At 39.8% G+C, this 20,655-nt stretch overlaps 2 protein-coding genes across 2 annotated transcripts in view; both read left to right on the top strand.

The window, feature by feature from the left end:
- LOC121951212 (rap guanine nucleotide exchange factor 4-like) overlaps positions 1 to 1,901 on the top strand; it is a 29,006-nt gene extending 27,105 nt beyond the window's left edge. The window contains exons 28-30 of the mRNA XM_042497463.1: positions 520 to 584; positions 694 to 748; positions 846 to 1,901. Of these exons, the coding sequence (XP_042353397.1) occupies positions 520 to 584; positions 694 to 748; positions 846 to 973 (248 nt within the window). The 3' untranslated portion in view covers positions 974 to 1,901. The remainder of the gene's footprint in view (positions 1 to 519; positions 585 to 693; positions 749 to 845) is intronic.
- A 2,272-nt stretch (positions 1,902 to 4,173) lies between these two features.
- LOC121951269 (mitogen-activated protein kinase kinase kinase 20-like) lies at positions 4,174 to 19,971 on the top strand. The gene is given in 13 exon segments (XM_042497534.1): positions 4,174 to 4,370; positions 6,191 to 6,278; positions 9,019 to 9,120; positions 10,590 to 10,655; positions 10,803 to 10,831; positions 10,933 to 11,070; positions 12,397 to 12,483; positions 15,336 to 15,410; positions 15,543 to 15,649; positions 18,436 to 18,512; positions 18,515 to 18,615; positions 18,712 to 19,025; positions 19,234 to 19,971. Coding segments are annotated over 13 exon segments (1,776 nt in total). The 5' UTR covers positions 4,174 to 4,211; the 3' UTR covers positions 19,667 to 19,971.
- The last annotated feature ends 684 nt before the right edge of the window (positions 19,972 to 20,655 follow it).

Here is a 20,655-nt window from a genome sequence, read left to right on the forward strand (position 1 = left end):
ATCACTTATGACGCAGCATTTATTCTTATGAATGCATGAAAACGATTGCACTTTATTAAGACTGACAATAAAACATTATGATGAAGCATAAATTATTATAAAAGCATCAATATGTACCTCACTTTACTTAACACATACGATGATAACTTATGATACAGCATGGATTGCTATATCACACTATCCTATCCTTACTGCAGTTGATTGTTGATGTATGTGTAGGTGAGTATCAATATTTATAATGCATTATAAGCCGCAGCAATCAACCTCTAGTTTAGAGCAAGTCAAGAGCATCCATAAAACCCTTGCCACTTATAAATCATTATGAGCCACATCTATAATGGTTTATGACTACTGCTATAGTGCAGCAGAAAGCATTTTATGTGTTTATGAGTGTATTCATAAAGCATCATGAATGTATTATAATTCACTATGAATATCCTCATAATGCATTATAGATATACTAAGAATAAACTCTGGAAGTAACATGGCTGCCATTAAATTTAATTCATTTCTTTACAGATATGACATTTACACATGAGGGCAACAAGACCTTCATTGACAATATGGTCAATTTTGAGAAAATGGTGAGTTTCTGTGCACATTGAATGGGCAAATGGGTTATTAATTATGCTTCTTTCTGTTCTTTACTTAATCTTGACGTGAAATCTAAAAAAAAGCCTTCTGTCTCTTCAGCGAATTATAGCTAACACAATTCGGCAAGTGAGGCACTGTAGAAGCCAACCATTCAGTAAGTCTGTACATCACTTAATTTAATCACATTTGCATGCTGGTTATACTCACATTTTTCTGTTAACATTTCTCTGTTTCCTCTCTTACTACATTAGATCCTGACATATGCCAACCCAATAAAAATCAAGCAGATGTACGGGGCTACGTCAGGAAGCTCTGCGTGATTGACAACCAGAGGGCACTGACACAGCTCTCCTACAGGGTGGAGCCGCGGCGGACATGAGCTCCAGATCTTCCACCGCCATCGCCTTCTCTGTGACGTTAGCATAAAAAAAACCACACACATTACCTGGATAAAATAACACGTTCAGTAGCAAATCACAATGACTTTAGAACTATCATGGGCTGTAATGGATGAAGGACTTCTTATTATGCCATTGAAAGCCTCTTCTCCCTGGACAGACAGAAACTGTTCAGCCGCTCTCTCGTCGCTGTGTCTCAGCCCCCAGGCTGAGGGTCTTAACTGTACTAGTTGTTACTGTTTGGGACCTTTTAGATAGAACTGTAATGTATAGAACTTGAATCAATATCCTGCATGACTGAACTTCATAGGCTTTGTGTTCTATGCAGTGGATTTCTATCGGAGTGTCCTGTAATGTTGTGCTACCCCAAAATGAGCCCTAGTTTACAATATATTACTATACCTGCCTGTAAAGCAAACCTTACTCTCCTGATGGTCCTATTCATAGACAGAAAACACCACAATCTGTAACCTAGACTCTTCATTTTACCTTTCAAATATACAGATTAATATGAAATCTGAAAGTATTTATCTTAATCTAAATGATTACATACAATTATTTGAAAATCTTTAGGATTTAATGTCCTTAAGGTAAATATTAGTGTCCCTTAAAGGAATTCTTCACCCACAAAATTATTATTTCAGTATCAGTTACTCATCGCATTACCTTGAATTAGTGAAGAAAACCTTTTTTTTTGCATGCCTCCTTGGGGAACAGAAAATCCAAAACTTGAGTATATTCTTGATGAATTTAAGTCATAGGGGTCCATGTAAATACCAGCAACTTCAGTGTGCCAAGCATGTAGGAGAAATATGGTGGACAACGGAAAAATGCAAATTGTGTATCTAGAGACACTGTTTGGTTACAGTAGAACAACATGGCGGACTTTGTGGAGGAGGACTGTATGTAGATATAAATGCCTTGTTCTAAGGTAACAAAAACACAACAAATCTTAATTTCAGGTGATCATAAACAGAAAAAAAACATAGTTTTGAGTATTATATTCAATTTCTGAAAAAATATCCCCCCAAATCCTACACATTGGACCTTTAAATAATAAGGTTTTACCAAAAATAAACGTGTTCAAGAAGTAATGAGCACATGACTGGATAATTGACACTTTGGTTTTACTGCACACGTTTTGTGAGAGTTTGTAAACGGATGCTTTCAGATAGTTTTATTGTTGTTAAGCTGTGGTCCCCTTTTACACCACTTCATCAAGTATTTCCTCAGTTTTAGGATTCTTTATCGTGTAGGCATGCAAGAAAATGTTTTCTTCATGAATCCAAGGCAGCACGGTCAGTAGCTGATATACTAATGATTCTTGGGGGATTGAAATATTTCTTAACTAGTCAGACACTTCAAAACTACTAAACAGAGTATTAGTTGAATTAAAGTCCTCATTGTATTGCGAAACAGTGTTCAGAGTTATCATTACAGTATTGCGTTTTATTTTTGCATTGGAGTACAGCTCCTGTAGGATATGGATTATTCTAGATAATGAAGTTGCTTGGTATGACCTGTTCTGAGGTCAGTTGCATAACCAAATTGTACTCCTTTGATTTGGAAGCACTGATCCTAATTGTGGAGTCTTAAAGGCAACTTGTACTTTTGCGGGGAAATCTTGTCATCTCAGTCCGTGTAATTTTATTTTTATATATGTGGGTGTAGATTTTGAGTGTGTTCTTGACAAGTGTCATTAATTTTCCTTTGATCTCAGGAGCTTCTGATGTGACAATGTGTGTCGAGAACTGCCGTGAGGGTGGCTCTCCAAGAGCCGCCTGTAACTTTACTGTATGTGTGGTCTGCCTTGTAAATAAAAATAGCTAATTTAACAGTGCTTATAGCTTAATGGCATTCTTCAAAATGTGTTTTTGCCCTGCAGATGGTGGAGAAACTGCGGATGGTGATGCACATCAACATGTACCTAAACAGACTGGATCCACCTTAAGGGAGCGTTACACTAACTTTTAAAGTCACTTTACTAGCTCCGAAGCCTGTGAACACAGCTTTTCCTCTATGTACCATTAATCTAATGCCCAACTGTCCTTGCAGACAGGACATTTTATTTTGTAAAAGGTTCATTTCTGGGCTCATGTCTACTCCCCAGAGGAAGAACCCCTTCCACCATCTGTTTTCGTGCTATTCTAATGTCACGTATGTAAATTCTTGTGTGCTTGATTGTTTTATCCAACACTTTTGTTCTCTGGGATCTGATGATTCACTGCAGCTTCTAGGACGCATGTTTTATTTATGCAATGAATCAGTGTTACGTCTCCTCTCTTGCACTGTCACTAACTGGGAAGTATCTTAATTTCCCCGAGCTGATCTCACCTGTCCCCTATACAGTGACGTCTGCACGGCTGTCTTGCTGGATGATGTCACCGGGTCATTCCTGTCAGGCTGAGTAACACGCTGGCTTCTCTGGTGAGTGTGTGTTTTTAGACGCAGAGTGTGTGAGAGATGGAATTAGGTGTCTGAGGTAGTCATCCTTGTTGCTAACTGATTTACTATGTCTGGCATGCTATAGGCCAGAGGTGGAGCCAGAGAGTCTGCAACCTGCTTCTCTCTCTCTCTCTCTCCCTCTCTCTCTCTCTCTCTCTCTCTCTCTGTGTGTGTGTGTGTGTGTGTGAGAGAGAGAGAGAGAGAGAGAGAGAGAGAGAGAGAGAGAGAGAATGTATGCAGAGCTTTATATAGCCACAGTCATCCAGGAAGAAGGAATGCCCTGGATGCTGGTGACCATATTTGAACAGTGTGTCTGCTACAGGCAGATTGCACACACTGACTACAAACTGTAACTTACACTTAAACACTCACCTCCCCTTCGTCATCACACTGAGTGTGTGTGTGTGTGTAAGCTTTGTGTTGTAGTTCCACTGGATCACCACTATTAGGCAATGTAATGCCTTGTGTAGTAGTGACAGGGGAGCTCTGACTTTTCCTGACTCACAGGGAGCAAACTTCTCTCTCTCTTTCCAGCCCTTTCTCGTTTCTTCTCTCTGACAATCTGTTCTGCTGACTGACAACATCCACTCGGATCCTGTGTAGGAAACTACCCCCACCTCCTCTCTTTATTTGTTACTCTTCACTTTGTCCGTGCTGATCCGTGACTTGTATACTTTTGGAGCAGTGCTGGTGCTGGTGCTTGAGCGTGCACGCTTTTGAGCTCCGTGTGTGTGTGTATATGTGTGTGTTTGTGTGCGCGTGAGTCAGTATGCCATGTCGTCCCCTGGCTCGTCGTTTGTGCAGATAAAGCATGAGGACCTGCTCTTCTATGAGAACTGTGGAGGAGGCAGCTTTGGGAGCGTCTACAGAGCCCTTTGGATATCCCAGGACAAGGAAGTGGCGGTGAAGAAGCTTCTGAAGATTGACAAAGAGGTAGGGAGGAGACACACACACACAAACAAACACAGAGCAGTGACACACTTCTGCAGCAGAGACACATCATTTTAAGTTCCAAAGTGCTGCATCGCTGCTTTAGTTTCTAAGAATTTGCCAGGTTCTCTTTGGACACCCAAAGCCCCCTTCCCCTCCTCCGCTGTTGCCGTTGAACATGTGTTTATCTTAAACATACCTCTCCCTGTCTCCCCTCCTCTGCCCACCCTTTGTGGATGGAGCGGTTTTATTTATGCCAGCCCCACTCCCCTGTTCCTCCCATTGTATTTTAGGGCGAGGTGTGTGGTCATTTGGGGCTTCATGTACTGCAGTTCAGGCCGGGTGGTTTTCCAGTATGATCCCAATAGTAATCCTCACGTAATTTCCTTCCATGTGTTTAATACTGGGCTGGTGGAGGCTCACGACCCTGAGTTTCAGGAAACCCTTAGAAGTTAGTGTGACCTGTAGGTGAATCGGGCATGTTGATGTTGTGGCAGCAGATTTAAACAATGTTAAGTATAATGTGCACATATGTTAAAGACAAATATAAGGAACTGAGGTAAAGCACTGTCATACATGGGCCAACTGTACAGAGTGAGCGAGCAGAATCTGATTTGTTGTCTGACTTATGTCTCTTACACTCACTTTCTCACAAACACACACAGGGTGGGCAGACATGCATGAAAGTGTGTGTGTACAGTTCATGTGTAAATACAAATTGATGGATGGTGAGAGAACTTCAGCTCCTTTCTCTGCAACATGACTGTTTAACAGCCTAACAAAAGCATTAAAATCATATTTCAAGTTTTGCACAAACACCACGTTCACACAGTAGTGGAAGAGGTACTCAAATCATTACAAATAATTACAAATCATCAAAGTTACAATAGCAACACCACACTATGGTAATAGTCTGTTACAAGTGCATTAAAAAGTACAGACATATGAGCAACAAAAATGTACTTAGTATCAAAAAGGTAGTATCAAAAATAAAAGTACTTGCATATGCAGTATGCAGAAAGGCTTGTTATTGTTTTATATCCACAGTTGTCAAATAGAAGTAGTGAAATTAAAACATTTTTAGGTTTAGCCTTTTAATAAACCTGCTGGGCATTCTGCCTTTTCCTGCACTTTATAATATTTGTTATCGTTTAACGATAACAAGTACAATATATCCCTTGCAAACAAAGAGAAGTAAAAGTATTCAGTAACATAAAATGGTGTAAAAATAGTGTGTATAAAATAGAAAAAGAACTTCAAAATCAGACTTAATGCAGTACTTGAGTCATTGTACTTGTTTGTTTTCCAACACTGCATTCACAAATGTAAAACTGCTTGTGCAGATGCATCCACACAAACTGATGCTGTCCACATTGATAACCTCACATGTGGGAATAAAATCAATAAACTGAAAACTTAACTATATTTTGGTGCAATTTGTTGTGCAAATTCATATAATTTATGGTTCGTTATTATGTTGCTTGGCAACAGTTACATATTCCACATATGCAGAGGGTATGACCTGTATGTCAGTTCAGATTAATGGCGTGTTTGTCACTGCAATGTGGAAGATCTTTGTTCTGAGACTCGACCAGTGGTACGAAAGAGGGTCAGAGCTCAGCTCAAGCATCCTACAGATGCTGTTAGAAATAACTTTAAAATTGGATGACAAGTTAAAAGCCATAAAAATTGTGTTTTAAGTCTAGCAGGAATAATTTAATATAATCTTTCCTTCCCAATGACAGATATTGGAAAACTGCAGGAGGACTCTGATGAAGGTATTCATATCTCATGTCTCTTGTTTCTCTTTTTTCTGTCTCCAGGCTGAGATTCTTAGTGTCCTGAGTCATAAGAACATCATTCAGTTTTATGGAGCCGTGCTGGAATCTCCCAACTATGGCATTGTCACAGGTCAGACCCCATTTGTGTGTTTGAGTGCTTGAGTATGTTAATATTTCCCTTTCAACATAAAACTTGAACATATAACTGTGGGAGCATTTTAAGCCCCAACTTCATTCAGATAAGAGTAAGCTTTTGAATAAGTGCTCTATAAATTTAGATGGGTTGTTATCTTTGGAGTTACTACCTAATGGATCAAAGTAACATTATGTGTTTAAGTGTAAGTTAGGTATTTTTCAACCAGGAGCCTTTTTTTCCCATGGTTTTTTGTCAAAGGGACTAACGAGAACAACAGTTTTTGAAATTGATCCAATATTGAATGAGAGCCAAACCGGCTGCACTGTAACCACTTGGGGGAATTATACACTGTCAGTTTACAGCCACTAAAATGCTTGTTGCACTAAAAGTTTCTGACGACATTATGGAAAGGATACTTAAAGAGATTTCTGTCAAATTGTAAGATCCTTTTTGTGTAACCAGAGATAGCCATCACATATTGTACCAGACTCCATTTAAATAAACAGTAAATTTAGTGTATATACAGTAGAGTCAACATATTTCCACATCTGTCCGAGTGAATTAAGTGATTATTGCAACCAAACCAGACTTGTTGCTTGTTGGAACATCAGAAACACAAACCAGGATGTTTTTTGTGAGTTTTATCTTTTTTTCTGTGAACTGGTGATGGGGTGTATTTTATGGTGATAAAAGTACTGTTTATTTAAATGGAGTCTGGTGAATGTGACAACAGCAAATTTGGGGCAGTTACAAAAAGATTATCTCTGTAGGGATCTTTTCCCTAAATTGTCAGACACTCAGAATAATAACCTAAGGCACATCAGTGGGAACATGCCCTGAGTGGTTACATCGAAGCCTGTTTTGCCATAGCAGATTTAGCTTTCTCGGTCAATATTGCAACAACTTCAAAAATTGCTGTTTCCATAGTCACTTAGACACAAAAACACGGGGAAATGGAATGCAGTACATATTCTTTAAAGTCATGTCTGGGCATGGAGGGGTCAGGGTTGGAGCAAGTTGTCCTCTAATATTAAACTGTGTGTGTGTATATTAGCTTTATTAGTGTGAATGTGATCCCTAATGTGCCACTTACGTACACGTTATCACATGCTCCAATGGCGGTACTTATGCGTGTGTTTTGAAGTATCGGCGTATACTCTAAGCACTAGTTCTTGCTGCGATTCCTGGCAGGACATTTGTAACTGAGACCAGCATGTTTGGACGTGGTTGTAATCCTGGATTGGGTCATATGGTTAAGATAAAGCACCGACACACCACTACAGACTTGTCCAGCAACAATTCTCACTGCAGCTGAGTCTAATAAAGTCCACCTCTTACTAAAAATAAAAGAGTACAGTAGGCACAAATAATAAGTGGTTCAGGAGATAGAGTCTGGTGCCAGTAAAGTGCATTTTGCATGTTGTACTTAACACTCCTTTGACTGGACATCATCCTCTGTCTGTCGTTTTATATCTTGAATTGTCAGACTAAAGAGGAAAATGGTAAAGGTTCAGAGTTCATAGAGATTATCTGGATTAGACAGTCAGGGTGTAAAGGTTGTGTGCTTTTCTTCTGATCTGTTAACTGTGTGTGAAATTTTTTGAAAGATTATATTTTGTTGAAGTTAACCAAAACTGCAAAAAATGTCCAAACATGTACAAAAGCACTGAATTAATTTCGCTTGTTTAGAGCGTCACCTTTATTAAAATGTTGTCAGTAAAGTTACATAGTTGAGTTACATAGTTTTTAAACGTATGGATTGATATCTGCTGTGGATGTTTATTCTTTCAGTCGGCTATAGAAACCTCAGGTCTCACGGTGTTTCCGAGACAAGCTGAGGTCAGGACGTGACGGATTCCTTTCTTCATCTATTTCAGGCACGCTACTGCAAGTGTTTACATGATGTAGCCTACACTGCTACATGTAGCTACGTGCTAATGTCAGAGAAAAATGTAATCTTGGTTGCCGATGATGTCAATTTCCTCACAATTTTGGATCACATTCTTACTGGAACGTGTCTGGTTGTGAGGACTTTGGTTTAGAAGCTTTAGTTGGTGAGGGAAACGTGTAATTTTGTTAACCAATGTTAATTTCTCCCTGGTTTTGGATCATTTTCCTGCTTGAACAGGTCCAGTTTTGTTAAGAAGCTTTTATTGGGGATTTTTTACGGTAGAATGTGGTGCTATATTCTGTTACAGCCATTCCCCAGCTGCGATGATGGTGGAGAAATGCAGAGATAAAAAAGACCTGCAGTGTTTAAAACAGAAGGTGAATACAGGTGTTTCAGCACAGAGTATGAGGAAAACAAATTGTTTTTTGAACATTAGAGCATGTAAACATTTTGTAGTAGAATTCCAAAATACAAACATGAACCTGAAAATAAGCATATTAGGTCCTCTTCAAAGATCAAACTCAAACCTTCAGTGCAGCCTGACATATTTGTATGGATGCCTTACACACTCATTACACACACGATTTCTCTTTTTTTTTAAAGTTTTTTATTTTGAAGGGGTTTACATTTATTTGACAGCACATATATTAGTGTGAAATGGGGGAGAGAGGGAATGACTTGCAGCAAAAGGCTGCAGGTTTGAGTCGAACATGCGGCCGCTGCGGTAAGGACACAGCCTGTTGTACATGGGGCCCTCGCTCGACCAGGTGAACTACTGGGCGCCCCATGATTTCTCTTTCACTATTCACCTATAATGAAGGTTGCCTCTCTGTGTTCTTACAGAATATGCCAGTGGAGGGTCTCTGTATGAGTACCTATCCAGTGAGCAGAGTGAGGAGATGGACATGGAACACATCATGACATGGGCCATACAGATAGCCAAAGGTACATCTAGACTCGTGATATTTTTATCATCCTCAAGACTCTAGAGGACAATAAAAATATATTTGTGAATCACTTATGCTGTGATACGAAGGAGAGGTAGAAGCACTGATATGATCACCAGTGTCCCGTGATACTGTGACATTCTAGTCATCATGCACCAGAGTTATTAATAGTTTACACAGCTTTTTATTTGTCTCTTAATCACCGTCTTTAACACATGTGTATTTAACACCAACAAGCTTTTTCCATTGGCCTGATAAAATATCTAGCAGCTGCAAAAGGCAAAAAAGAAAGACTCCAAATTATAAATATACAGAACAGTAAAACATATTACTTTGAACATGTTATATATATTTTTTTTAAACCAAAATTTTGCAAATTAGGGCGGTGAATGATGGTGGTACAGAGGATGAAAAAGGAACATCTAGGTTTTTAAATGCTGCCTATCGTTGATTTTAAAGGGATAGTTCAGATTGTTTTAAAGTGTTATTGTTTGAGGTACTTATCGATAGTCAGTGTATTACATACAGTAGATGTTGGTGTAGATGCCCTCAGTTTGGAGAAGCAGGCTGGAGTACCATACGGAAGCTAAGTGACGTACTGCTGTAGACAGGGGCAGCAGCTAAACATTTTAGTCACCTAAAAAACTCATTATCTGTCTCTGTGTCAACCATAAGCCGTGAAAATATTTTTTATATACACTTAAAGTTGTATTGATTGTTTTAGGTTGGACTTTTTAGTGGGTTAAAATATGATTGTGGTGATTGTTGCTGCCTCCTTCCATGGCAGTACATTGCTTAGCTTTGGTACTCCACCCTGCTTCATGAGGAAAAAAGTTACAGCCTGCACACTTACTCCATGCCACATAAGTTTATTCATGATGTTTTGATCCTACTTGGATCTTCGTTAGGTCAAAAGGGTCATTTTAGATCTGATGAAGATCCAAGGAGGATCGAAAACGCTGTCTTGAATAAACTTGTGAGACATTGAGTAAGTGTGCAGGCTTTACATTTTTTCCTTCATTTACACAGTTTTTTGATAGCCTTGCACCTACATGATGTGTCTACGCTCTTTCAGCTCTACCCTGTGTCTCCAAACTGTCGAGTGCCAACTGCCATCTAATGTATTTAACACACCAAATATGAATGCATACCTCATACAACCTTACTTCAAAAAAATCTAAACTATCCCTTTAAGGTAACTGGACAGTGAAAAGTGACATATTAGTTATCAGTGGTATCCAACAGTCAACACTGTCAACTTTGCTCCCAATTTCAGATGAGACGAATCATATTACACACTGCTTCAGTTTGTTGAGGATAGTTGTTCTTTGCACTTATTATAACTTTTTCTGTAGCCCAAATGTTTTAACCTCAGTTCATAATGATTATACGGTTAACCTGAAGCTAGAAATATTTTACCAAAAAAAGCATTTTTTTGCCAGTTGTTAATGGTAAATGTCCTTACAGGGATGCATTACCTCCATGCAGAAGCTCCAGTCAAAGTCATTCACAGAGACCTCAAGTCACGGAACGGTAACACGTTATAGCATCTTGATTTGTTTCCTCAAACTCCTTATTTTATACACATCTAAACATGAGATCTCTTTGTATGATCACTGTAGTATATTTATATATCATGTCGCACAGCTTTGACTGGTTTCTCCGTTATCTCTTTCACAGTGGTAATGACAGCCGACAGAGTGCTGAAGGTGAGTGTCTTGTGATTTACAGACAACCACATATGAGCATTTTTCATTGACTTGAGAGGTAATTCTGTGTTTTCTTCACTGCTCTCTCTGTTGGAATTCAGATTTGTGACTTTGGGGCGTCTAAGTTTCTGTCTCACACCACCCATATGACGGTGGTGGGCACTTTTCCCTGGATGGCTCCTGAAGTCATTCAGAGCCTGCCTGTCTCAGAGACCTGTGACACTTACTCCTACGGTGTGGTGAGTTAGTAGCACTGTATAAATATCAGTATTGTAAGGAACCAAACTACCATCCTCATTTTTATATAGAATGTAGTATTGAAAAATGTCACCTACTGACAGCTGGAAATAGATTACATAAAAAATAATTACTGGTGTCTCGAGATACAAAGTGAAATTTAAGACTTTTTAAAGACGTTTTTCATTCCACTTTAAATAAAATTTAGGACCAAACTTGATGGAAATAGAGGAGGTGAAAATAGGAGTATTGCACGCAAAAAGGTGTTGTGTCAAAGTCTGTTCCCTCTTCAAATTGTTTTAAACTCTCTTTAAAATTATATTTCCTGTTGTGCCAACACAGGAAATTCTCACAGTGACATGACTCAAAAACATTTAAGACCCACCCAATCTCAACTGAGGACAGTTTAATCCTTTTAAGACCCTTTGTTGTAAATGTGCATTTGAGACACTTTAAGACCTGTTAAATACCCATGGCCGCCCTGTTTAAAGACTTTTATTCAGGCAAGATTCTTGTATGGTTTCCTGTATTCAGACATCTAAGAAGTTTATGTTATATTAATAAAGGCTTTTGAAAAAAAAGTTTATATTCTTTAGAGTTATGTATCAGAAAAGTACTGTTTGGTTCCAGTGTCAGCAGTAGTTTGAATTAATTTCTGATTATTCCCAGTCCTACTGTGTTGGGTTGGGTATCTTGGTTTGATTTTGTATTGCCAAAAAATATAGATTTATTAATATGTATCGATTCTAAATATTTGAAAGGGCTTAATAACTTGTTTTCTGCAGTATTAATACACTGTTGCATTTTCATGGTGGTCACCATAGTTCAAAGCCCATCTGCAATGAGTTGAACAGCATCAGAAAAACACTAATTTTTAACATAAAACTTCTTTATTCCGTGATTTTAGTGGTTTTAATCACCTAGTTTGTTCGTTTTGGAGAGGAAGAGCCAGATAATTCAGCCCTGGTTTAAACCTCCTGAACAATATACACTGAAGAAATCCTGACTGGAAATTCATATTTCAATCTTGCAATCTGTAACCTTCACTACTAGAAGCCACTAAACCCTATGCACAGCTCCTTTAATAATAATTTTAAATTGTATGCCCTCAATTGTCATTTTTTCTCTGTGGATTCAAAATGGTACTGGATATCGATATTATTTGATATTTTCTATCAAAGTTAGAAATTCCACTATTGTGACAATACTAAACAAGACATCTTTACAACTATTCAGGACTGTTACATAAAATAAAACAAAACTGCTACCAGCAAATGAAAGAAATGATGTCTGTCTGAATTAAGCAACACGGTCTGTTTTGTGCTCAGGTACTGTGGGAGATGCTGACTCGGGAGGTTCCTTTCAAAGGTTTCGAAGGGCTGCAGGTTGCATGGCTGGTGGTGGAAAAACAAGAGGTAACCCCCCTTAAAACACACACACAAAAACACACAGGTGAGCACACCTTTGTGAACACGCTGTCAGCATGTAGACCAGCCAGAGTTTGAGAAGGCTGGAGGAACAATGCGATGCTCTCATGGTTTCCACTGCAAGCTGGTGAGGCTGAGGCTGGGTATTTTTATGCCTGATGTCAGATCTCTGCTCTTGTAAGGCCTGGATACACAGCAGTGGAGCTCGGCCAGACCCCCCCCCCCCGCCAAAGCTTTTACGAGAGAGAGAGAAAGTGGGAGAAAAGAGGAAAGATTGCTGTGATAGCAGGGCTGATTCAAGAGCTTTATGAGAGGTGGGGGGGTGACGGTTAAACCGTGAATGTGTTTCAGTTATTGACGTGTCTGAATCCCCCACAACAGCCACACAAACACACACACACACACACACACACACACTGGGGGCCAACAAACAACTTGGAGAACATGATTCCTGCGTAGCTATTGGCTAATCTCCAAATACTCTCCCTAAATAACTCCCCCCCCTCTCTCTCTGTCTTTCCCGTTCCCAGTCTCCCTCTGATTTTCCCCTCCATTGCTATACCTCTCCTCCTGACCCTCTTACTTGCCCTCTCTCCACTCAGAGTCGGTGATATTTTAGGATTAATCCCCAGAGAAAACAGTTTCCATTTACTGCACAGCACTATGGAGCTGTCTGGGCTCATTCAGACCTTTGGTGATGCCAAGAGGATCTTAGAGACGCTATCTAAGTTTAATGTTTTTACTGCAGTTTATATGTTACAGGAAGATAAACAGATACCCAGACACAGATTTAGTCTACATTATACCTTAAACAAATGATTAGATTACAAATTTATTAGTCTGTAATGTGTGATACAATTTTAAATATATAAACACACAAAACTTAACCTACTAAGACAGCCCCCTGTTTCATAGTGTGCCTGTATTTCCTGGAATATCACCAGTTTTAAAGGCCCAATATGAAGTCAGAGCATTAAAGTTTTCTGTATTTTTTCCCTACTGAGATCTCCTCGCTGTTTCGAGGTGGGTGGGACTGGAAAAAATGTGATGTCATGTACACTGTACTTCTGGGAGCCAATAAGGATTGAGCAATATTTGATTCAAAATGAGTTGACAGCAGTGGGGCTGATTGCCCGTCTAAATCAATCTGATCAAACCACACCCAGGCAAGACACTGATAAAGCACTGCAGCTGAGTTCATGAGAGTTTAAACTCCCAATAAATAATACCTAAATATGTTTAGCCATATTTGTGGCTGTTAGTGAAATGTCTTGAGAAATATTTGAAGGATTGCCATGAAATCTTGTACAGACACTCATGGTCTTCAGAGGATTAATTCTCTTGATTTTCTTGTAGCCACCATCATGTCAGAATTTAATTTGTCCAATACTTTGTTTATGACTAAATACCTGCAAAACTAATTACATTCCCATCAGCCTCAGCTTTACTTTGTGTAAAGTACTAATTGGCAAATGTTAACATGCTAAACTAATATAGTAAACATCACACCTGCTAAAATCAGCATTTGAGCATTGTCACCGTGAGCATGTTAGCATGGGGATATTAGCCTTTAGTTCAAAGCTCCACTGTGCTTCGATACAGCCTCACAGAGCCAACAGCGTGGCTGTAGACTCTTAACTTTGATTTTTGCCTGTTTTCTGTTGTAGGGACGCACAATATTGGATTTTTGCCGATATGACGACATTTTGGCCTCATGTTGGCCCACTGCAGATACTGATAAATGCACATATTTTTTTTCCGCCCAATTACAGAGATCATGAAGTCTCTCTTATTGTGACATTAACATGTTATTATGCTTACTTTTATCATGATGGCCTGCTGGCAGATACAGACATAAAATACAATATTTTTTATACATACGCAGATTCTTTAGGCAAAATAAAAGTACTTCAACTTTAGTGACATGTAAAACATACCATATTTATTTTTATTTAACATTTTAAAAAATAAAAATGTAAAATTCATCCAACCTTAACAGGATTCTCTCCCAGGGCAAATTTGTGTAATTTTGACTTGTGAAATTTTTAATTTTTTTTCTAAAATGGCAAAAAACGAACTTACACAATATACAGCATGGGGAACACAACATATTATGCTTTGTGTCCAAAGCTCCCTCTGCCCACCTAACAATACTCAAGCTTATATGTTTTCAGATTCCCCCAACAAATACTATAACACATACAGATGTACAATACAGACACAGGCCCACATACATACAGGCATAATCTAACACATGCTTACATACACACACGTATACACAAATGCGCAATATTATGTCTAGAAGTAGGTGAATGGGCCACAACAAGTAACACAATGATAAGTTTAAGTAGATAAATGATAATGATAATATCAATAATAATAGTGGTTGTAATAGTAATGAAACAATACGTATAATTAGATAAATAAGTCTTCATCAGTATAATGTGGTCCTAACTGGGCCAAGAGCAGTCCACCAGATATAGCAATCCACACAGCAATTAAAGTTATATAAGTTATATAACTGAAGTATCATCTTATCAGCCTGTCATATCAACAGAAATGTTCATTTTTGGCCGATAATTGCCGATATTCATTTCAGAAACATTTATCTGCTGATGCAGATGACATCTTGATGGACGTTGATGTCTATGATGTTATGCATCCCTATTATTTAGTCGTGAATATTTTGGAGAAATAGTTTAAAAAAAACAAGATTTCAGGGGGCTCTAAATGGTTGTTAGTAGGTTAAATTCTTTTTAAAAACAAAGAGGTGTGATATGGCTTCTCTGTTCAAAAGTAAAAAGCTTCTGCTTCTTGTGTTTGTGTGTCTGGGTATCTAGAGGCTGACCATCCCCACCAGCTGTCCAGCAAGTTTTGCAGAGCTGATGAGGAAATGTTGGCAAGCAGACCCAAAGGTAAGTTCAACGGACCATGGATACAAGGATTTGTGTCCTAAAAATGTCTCTCTTGCCTCCTTAAGTGTTTGAGGACATTGAAAATAGGTGTCATCTGGTCATTTTATCTTTTGTGCATGCATAAACCTACAGGAGCGTCCACAGTTCAAACAAGTGCTGGTAACCCTGGAGACCATGGCCAACGACAGCAGGCTACCGGACCAGTGTAACTCCTTCCTACATAACAAGGACCAGTGGAGGTACAGACACACAGACACACAAAAATACACACACACACTCATACAGTCTTGTAGACATGCTAAATAAAACACTGAGTGCGTCTGCACTGCGTCTGAACATGAGGCAGGTCCTTTTCTGAGTGTATACAGTCAAGTGTTGCTCAGAATGACAAATGCAGTCTGTGATTTACTTTATTCCAAATAAACCTCAAAATGCATGCACAATTATTAGTAACACACGTGCATACATACACAGTTCTGTGGACTCTAAAGCTCAGGAGAGAAGTTGAATGTGTGACCCTGTGCTCTACTTCAGTCTATAATAAGCTCTCTGGAAAGGGTCCATGGAAGAGATTCCTCCACTCCTCCTCTCTGCCCTCGCTCTGGGGGGAGGGTGCAGGGAAGAGGTGGAGGAGAAATCAAATATGAGCTGAAGAAGAGAAGTTCACAAAGCAACAGAAATCTGTTGGGTGCATGTGAAATCTAAAAGACTGAACAAGGGAGAAACTGTGAGGATAGAGGAGAGCGAGAGAGGACAGGCAACAGGGGTGAGATGGGAGAGAGAGAGAGAGGTGGGGGACGAAGCAGAGGAGAGAAGGTGTGAGATTCTGTGCATATTTAACATGAGTACAGCGAGGCAATCAATTCTGAGTGAAGTTTTGGGTACGGGTGGAAAAAGTTGGACAAGGAAAGGGGGAGGCGGAGAGGAGGAGGGGGAGGAAGAGTGAAGGAGGTGAAGGGGCGGGATGAATGAATAGGGAGGTATGGAAGGAACACAGGAGGAGGTATGGCTGTGCGTCAGTTGTGTCTATATTTAGTTGCTGTGAGAGTTGATTGTGTTTGTGAATGCAGGATTAAGGACAGTCACTCACTAACTCTCACAGTGACCTCTGGTGGTTAGAGGCGGTGCTGCAGCTGAAGATTTGACTCAATTCACATGGGCAATATTGTCTTCTGCAGGAATAATCAAGTTAACTAAAAATTATGTATTTGGCTTACTGTAGGAAAGCATAATGCACTAATTGTAAAACTGGATTGTTTTTTTAATGTTGTCAGTGTATCAGAGCTGCAGCTCAGCTGTAAGCCAAATACTTGAAGTTATAATTGATAACAACAATCCAGTTTCTTAGTACATAATAATTCTTAACATTTGTATGTAATGTGTTGATACTGAAATAGTGAGAAAATTCAGAAAGAGTACAGAAATGCAAGATTTTAGTGTGCAATGCACAAAAGAAATGTAAAAAAAATATTTTGGTGACATTGACAAAGACTGCAGTTTAAATGGGCAGCATCCATGCATGTATAGCATAATTTCCACTGATAGTATATTGTACTTTGAACATATAGTACATTGATTTCTCATGGCCAACAATGGCACTACCACATGTGAACCAAAACAACTAATCCATACTGGGGAATCTCTTATGTAGCTGTCAGTTATGTCAGTCACTGCTCATGAACTGAGGTCAAACGATCAAACTAGGCAGCGCTGATAAATACAAATCAAGATTCTGTCACTGCAGTGCTTATTTCTTACCTCAATTCCCTTTAAATTCCTTTCTTTTTTCACTTTTAGCTGTAAAATCAGAAAGTTTGTGACCTGACTGCCATGTTAGGCACAGCAGACTTAAGGGTCGCACCTCGAAAGTTATAGATTCGAATCATCAGTCGGAGACTCTTCAGTAAAAACTGTAATTGCGTCAAGTTAAGCTGTTTTTCTATTTTTGCTTGTTTTTTTTTTCAATAGCCAGTGTGCGGTGCAGTGTACTTCAGGGGACGTTTTGGTCCCCAGAGTTTGCTGCAGAGTGAGTGCTTTTGACTTTCACGCTACTCTTTGGTACAGAGAGCTGCAGACATGATGCAGCTGCTCAGAGGAAGGTTGACTTGGAGCTTTAAGGCTCTGAGAGAACATTATCTTCTCTCTCCTGCTGAGAAGTGGGGAATTTACAGCTCACTGCAACTGAAAATGACAAAGTCTCTGGCTTTTGATGGATATCTATGTCTGCAAAAAGGTTGTTGTGCATGTCCTATCCGCTGTTAACTTATTTATATCATAACATGAATGCCACTGTCACACTGAACGTCTTGCTCAACACATTCAGACTCTCAAACTTTATATGGAAAGGAAAAATTGACGAAAATTCGTATTGATCAGCCTAATCTGATTTAACTGGCATCGTTAAGCACATTCTCATTTTACAGCTAAAAAGTGCAATAAAATATGTTTCTGAGAGCATTTGATTTGAGGAATAGGCAATGCAGTAACAGAATATTAGTTTATATTTGACATGATTGACAGCTGCCTTAGCGATTCCTCAGCTCTAACTGGTTCTTTTTAACAACAATAGTAGATTCAAACAAATGCCAAATGACCAAGGGGCAGAGAAACTTTTTTTTTTCCACGTGTCACATGCACTACTGTTTGGATGTAGAAAATATAACAAAAAAGTTATTTTCTTAAAAGTAACCAACCTTAGCTTTAGCTGCAAAGATAGCCAACAGTATCAACCATTGACACAGGTTACTGTTTGTATGTAGTACTGTATATTATTACATGTGTTGTAGTTGCAGAACTCTACAGTACAAACCAAAGCAAAATTAAGGCACATTGGTCATGGGTGATATTTAGGGCTTTAACTTTTAAAAGAAGCCTTTTGGGGAAAAAAAAGTAAAAAAAAAAATTAACACCACATACTCATGCAACTGAAATACTCTCTTGCTGCAGTAAACTTGCTGTTATAATTAGGCCACATGCACAAACTCAAGATAAGTGATGTATACTCCGTCTGCGTGTCGTACTACAGGTGTGAAATCGAGTCCACCTTGGAGCGCCTTCGGAAACTGGAGAGGGAGCTTTACTCCAAAGAGAAGGAGCTGGAAGAGAGGAGAGGAGGCTTCGGCTGTGGGAGGAGAGGCTGATGGAGAGGTCCAACATGTCTCCCAGTCCGACCTCTCTACTCATGGAGCGCTCAAACATCTCACCAGTAAGTGCAAGTAGCGTAATGTGACATCCAAAAAGAGAAATTGAATACATTTTTAGGATCTTGGCTTTCGTCTTCCTTCCTTCTCTCTGACTTCAGTTCTTCCCACCAATGTCCATCGGCTCGTCCGGCTCCTTCTTCCGCTCGCACTCTCAGGACTCCAATAGCGCCGGGGTCAGCAGTGCTGGCGTCAGCTGCCTCCTCCGCACCCTCAGCAACGGAGACACGGAGAGGGGGGGCAGTGCAGTCCTGGAGAGGGGGATGGGTTCGCTCGACAGCGGGAGGCTGCACGCCGTGTTCCGAGGGTTGCAGGGGAGGTTCGGAGAGCAGACGAGGAAGAGGAAGGAACGCTGGAGGAGAAAGGGTGGGGGCAGAGGGAGAGAGACGAGAGCTTGGAGGGAGGAAGGGTGCAGGTGACACTCAGGAGCTTCCCAGGCGGTGTAGTGGAGAGGGAGGAGAGGACGTGGGGAGGAGGGGGACCGGGAGAGAGGAGGGATGCAGAGGAGCAGGGTGACCACCATAGTCCGAGGGTTTTCGGGTGGGTTTGGAGAGGCGGAAGGGGAGAGGGAGAAGGAGGGAGGATGGGAGATAGAGAAACTGGGGGGACCGGCTGGATGAGAGAGGAATGGAGGGAGGTATAGAGGGAGGGAGGCTCCCGACAATGTTCAAGGGTCTCCACGGGAGTTTGGGGGGCTTGGGGGACATGCTGTCCTTAGACATGGATGACATGGGGGACATGGAGAGACTAGGTGACATGGACATGAACATGAACATGGGCGACTTGGGAGTGATGAAGGTCAGGAGTGAGATGGGGGTCAGGGGTCGCAGGAGTGACATGGGAGTCGTGGTCCAGGGAGTCAGAGGTGACCGCAGCGAGGCCATCAGCCAAAAGATTAGAGGCGAAGTCATTGGTCACTCGGGGGTGCAGGTGAGCATGCGCGCTTCGTCCAATCAGAACTCTGTGAAGAGCTGCAGCGTGCGACATGGAACCAAAATCAACATGGCGACTGCAGCCATGGACATGATGGAGCTCGACTGGTCCGACAGCGACTAGACGACAGACGAGCACACACATACGCACAGAAAACACACATAGGAACACACACAAAGGCCAAACTAGAAAGATTTCGACTTGTTAGCACAGACTGTATCTGAGCTACAGTATGTGCTTTAGAATCTCCAGTAGAAAATGTAAGGAGCCCCTAAAGGAACGAGGGGGAGAAAAAAAGTTGGATGGTTAAAAGAAAAAATTTTGATAGTGAAAACCAAGAAACTTTTGCATTCTGCCAAGAAACTTTTTGTCTTTTTCACCATCTAATTTTCACTATCTAATTTTCACCATTTTTTTCCACAATCATTTTTTTCCACCATTTTTTTACCATGTATTTTTTTTCCTCACTAGCTATTTATTTCACCATCTATTTTTTTTTTCACTTTGTCATTTTTTTCCCCCAAACCATCTAATTTTTTTCCTCCCCCATGTCTCTTAAGGGACTTTGTAAAAAGAGCTGGTTACACACTTTTCTTTTGTTAATTTTTTTATTGAATAGATGGATACTATACCCATGTGTACTGTGAAGTAGGAAGGAGCAAAAAGACAATTCGAGGTTGTCTTGTCATGTCAGAATGACTTCACCTGTGTAATTTAATGTGCTATTAAAACTGCTGCATAACATACTGTAAGAGGTACAAGTGTTACAAAATAACACACTTGATCGCAGCTCTAATGAGGCAGCACTGGCTGACTTTTTTCCTGCTTATCTTGTAGTTAATAGATTTGATTTGTTCGAAACAAGCTTTGACTTTATCAGTTCTAACTGTGATTCTAGTGTGTGAATTTTTTTGGCATTTCTTTCGGTATATTTTATCATTTTTCAATAAAAAGAAAAGAAACTCTAATTCCACTCCTGTAATTTTGCTTAATAAGTCTTCAGTATATGTGTATATGTAAAGTTTTATACATTTAACAATAAGGATGACAAGTTTACGATCACATATGGTACACATATACCTGGCCCTATAAAATAAAATCCATCTCAAATT

This window comes from Plectropomus leopardus, chromosome 12 (assembly GCF_008729295.1).
Source record: "Plectropomus leopardus isolate mb chromosome 12, YSFRI_Pleo_2.0, whole genome shotgun sequence".
Taxonomy (NCBI): Eukaryota; Metazoa; Chordata; class Actinopteri; order Perciformes; family Serranidae; genus Plectropomus; species Plectropomus leopardus.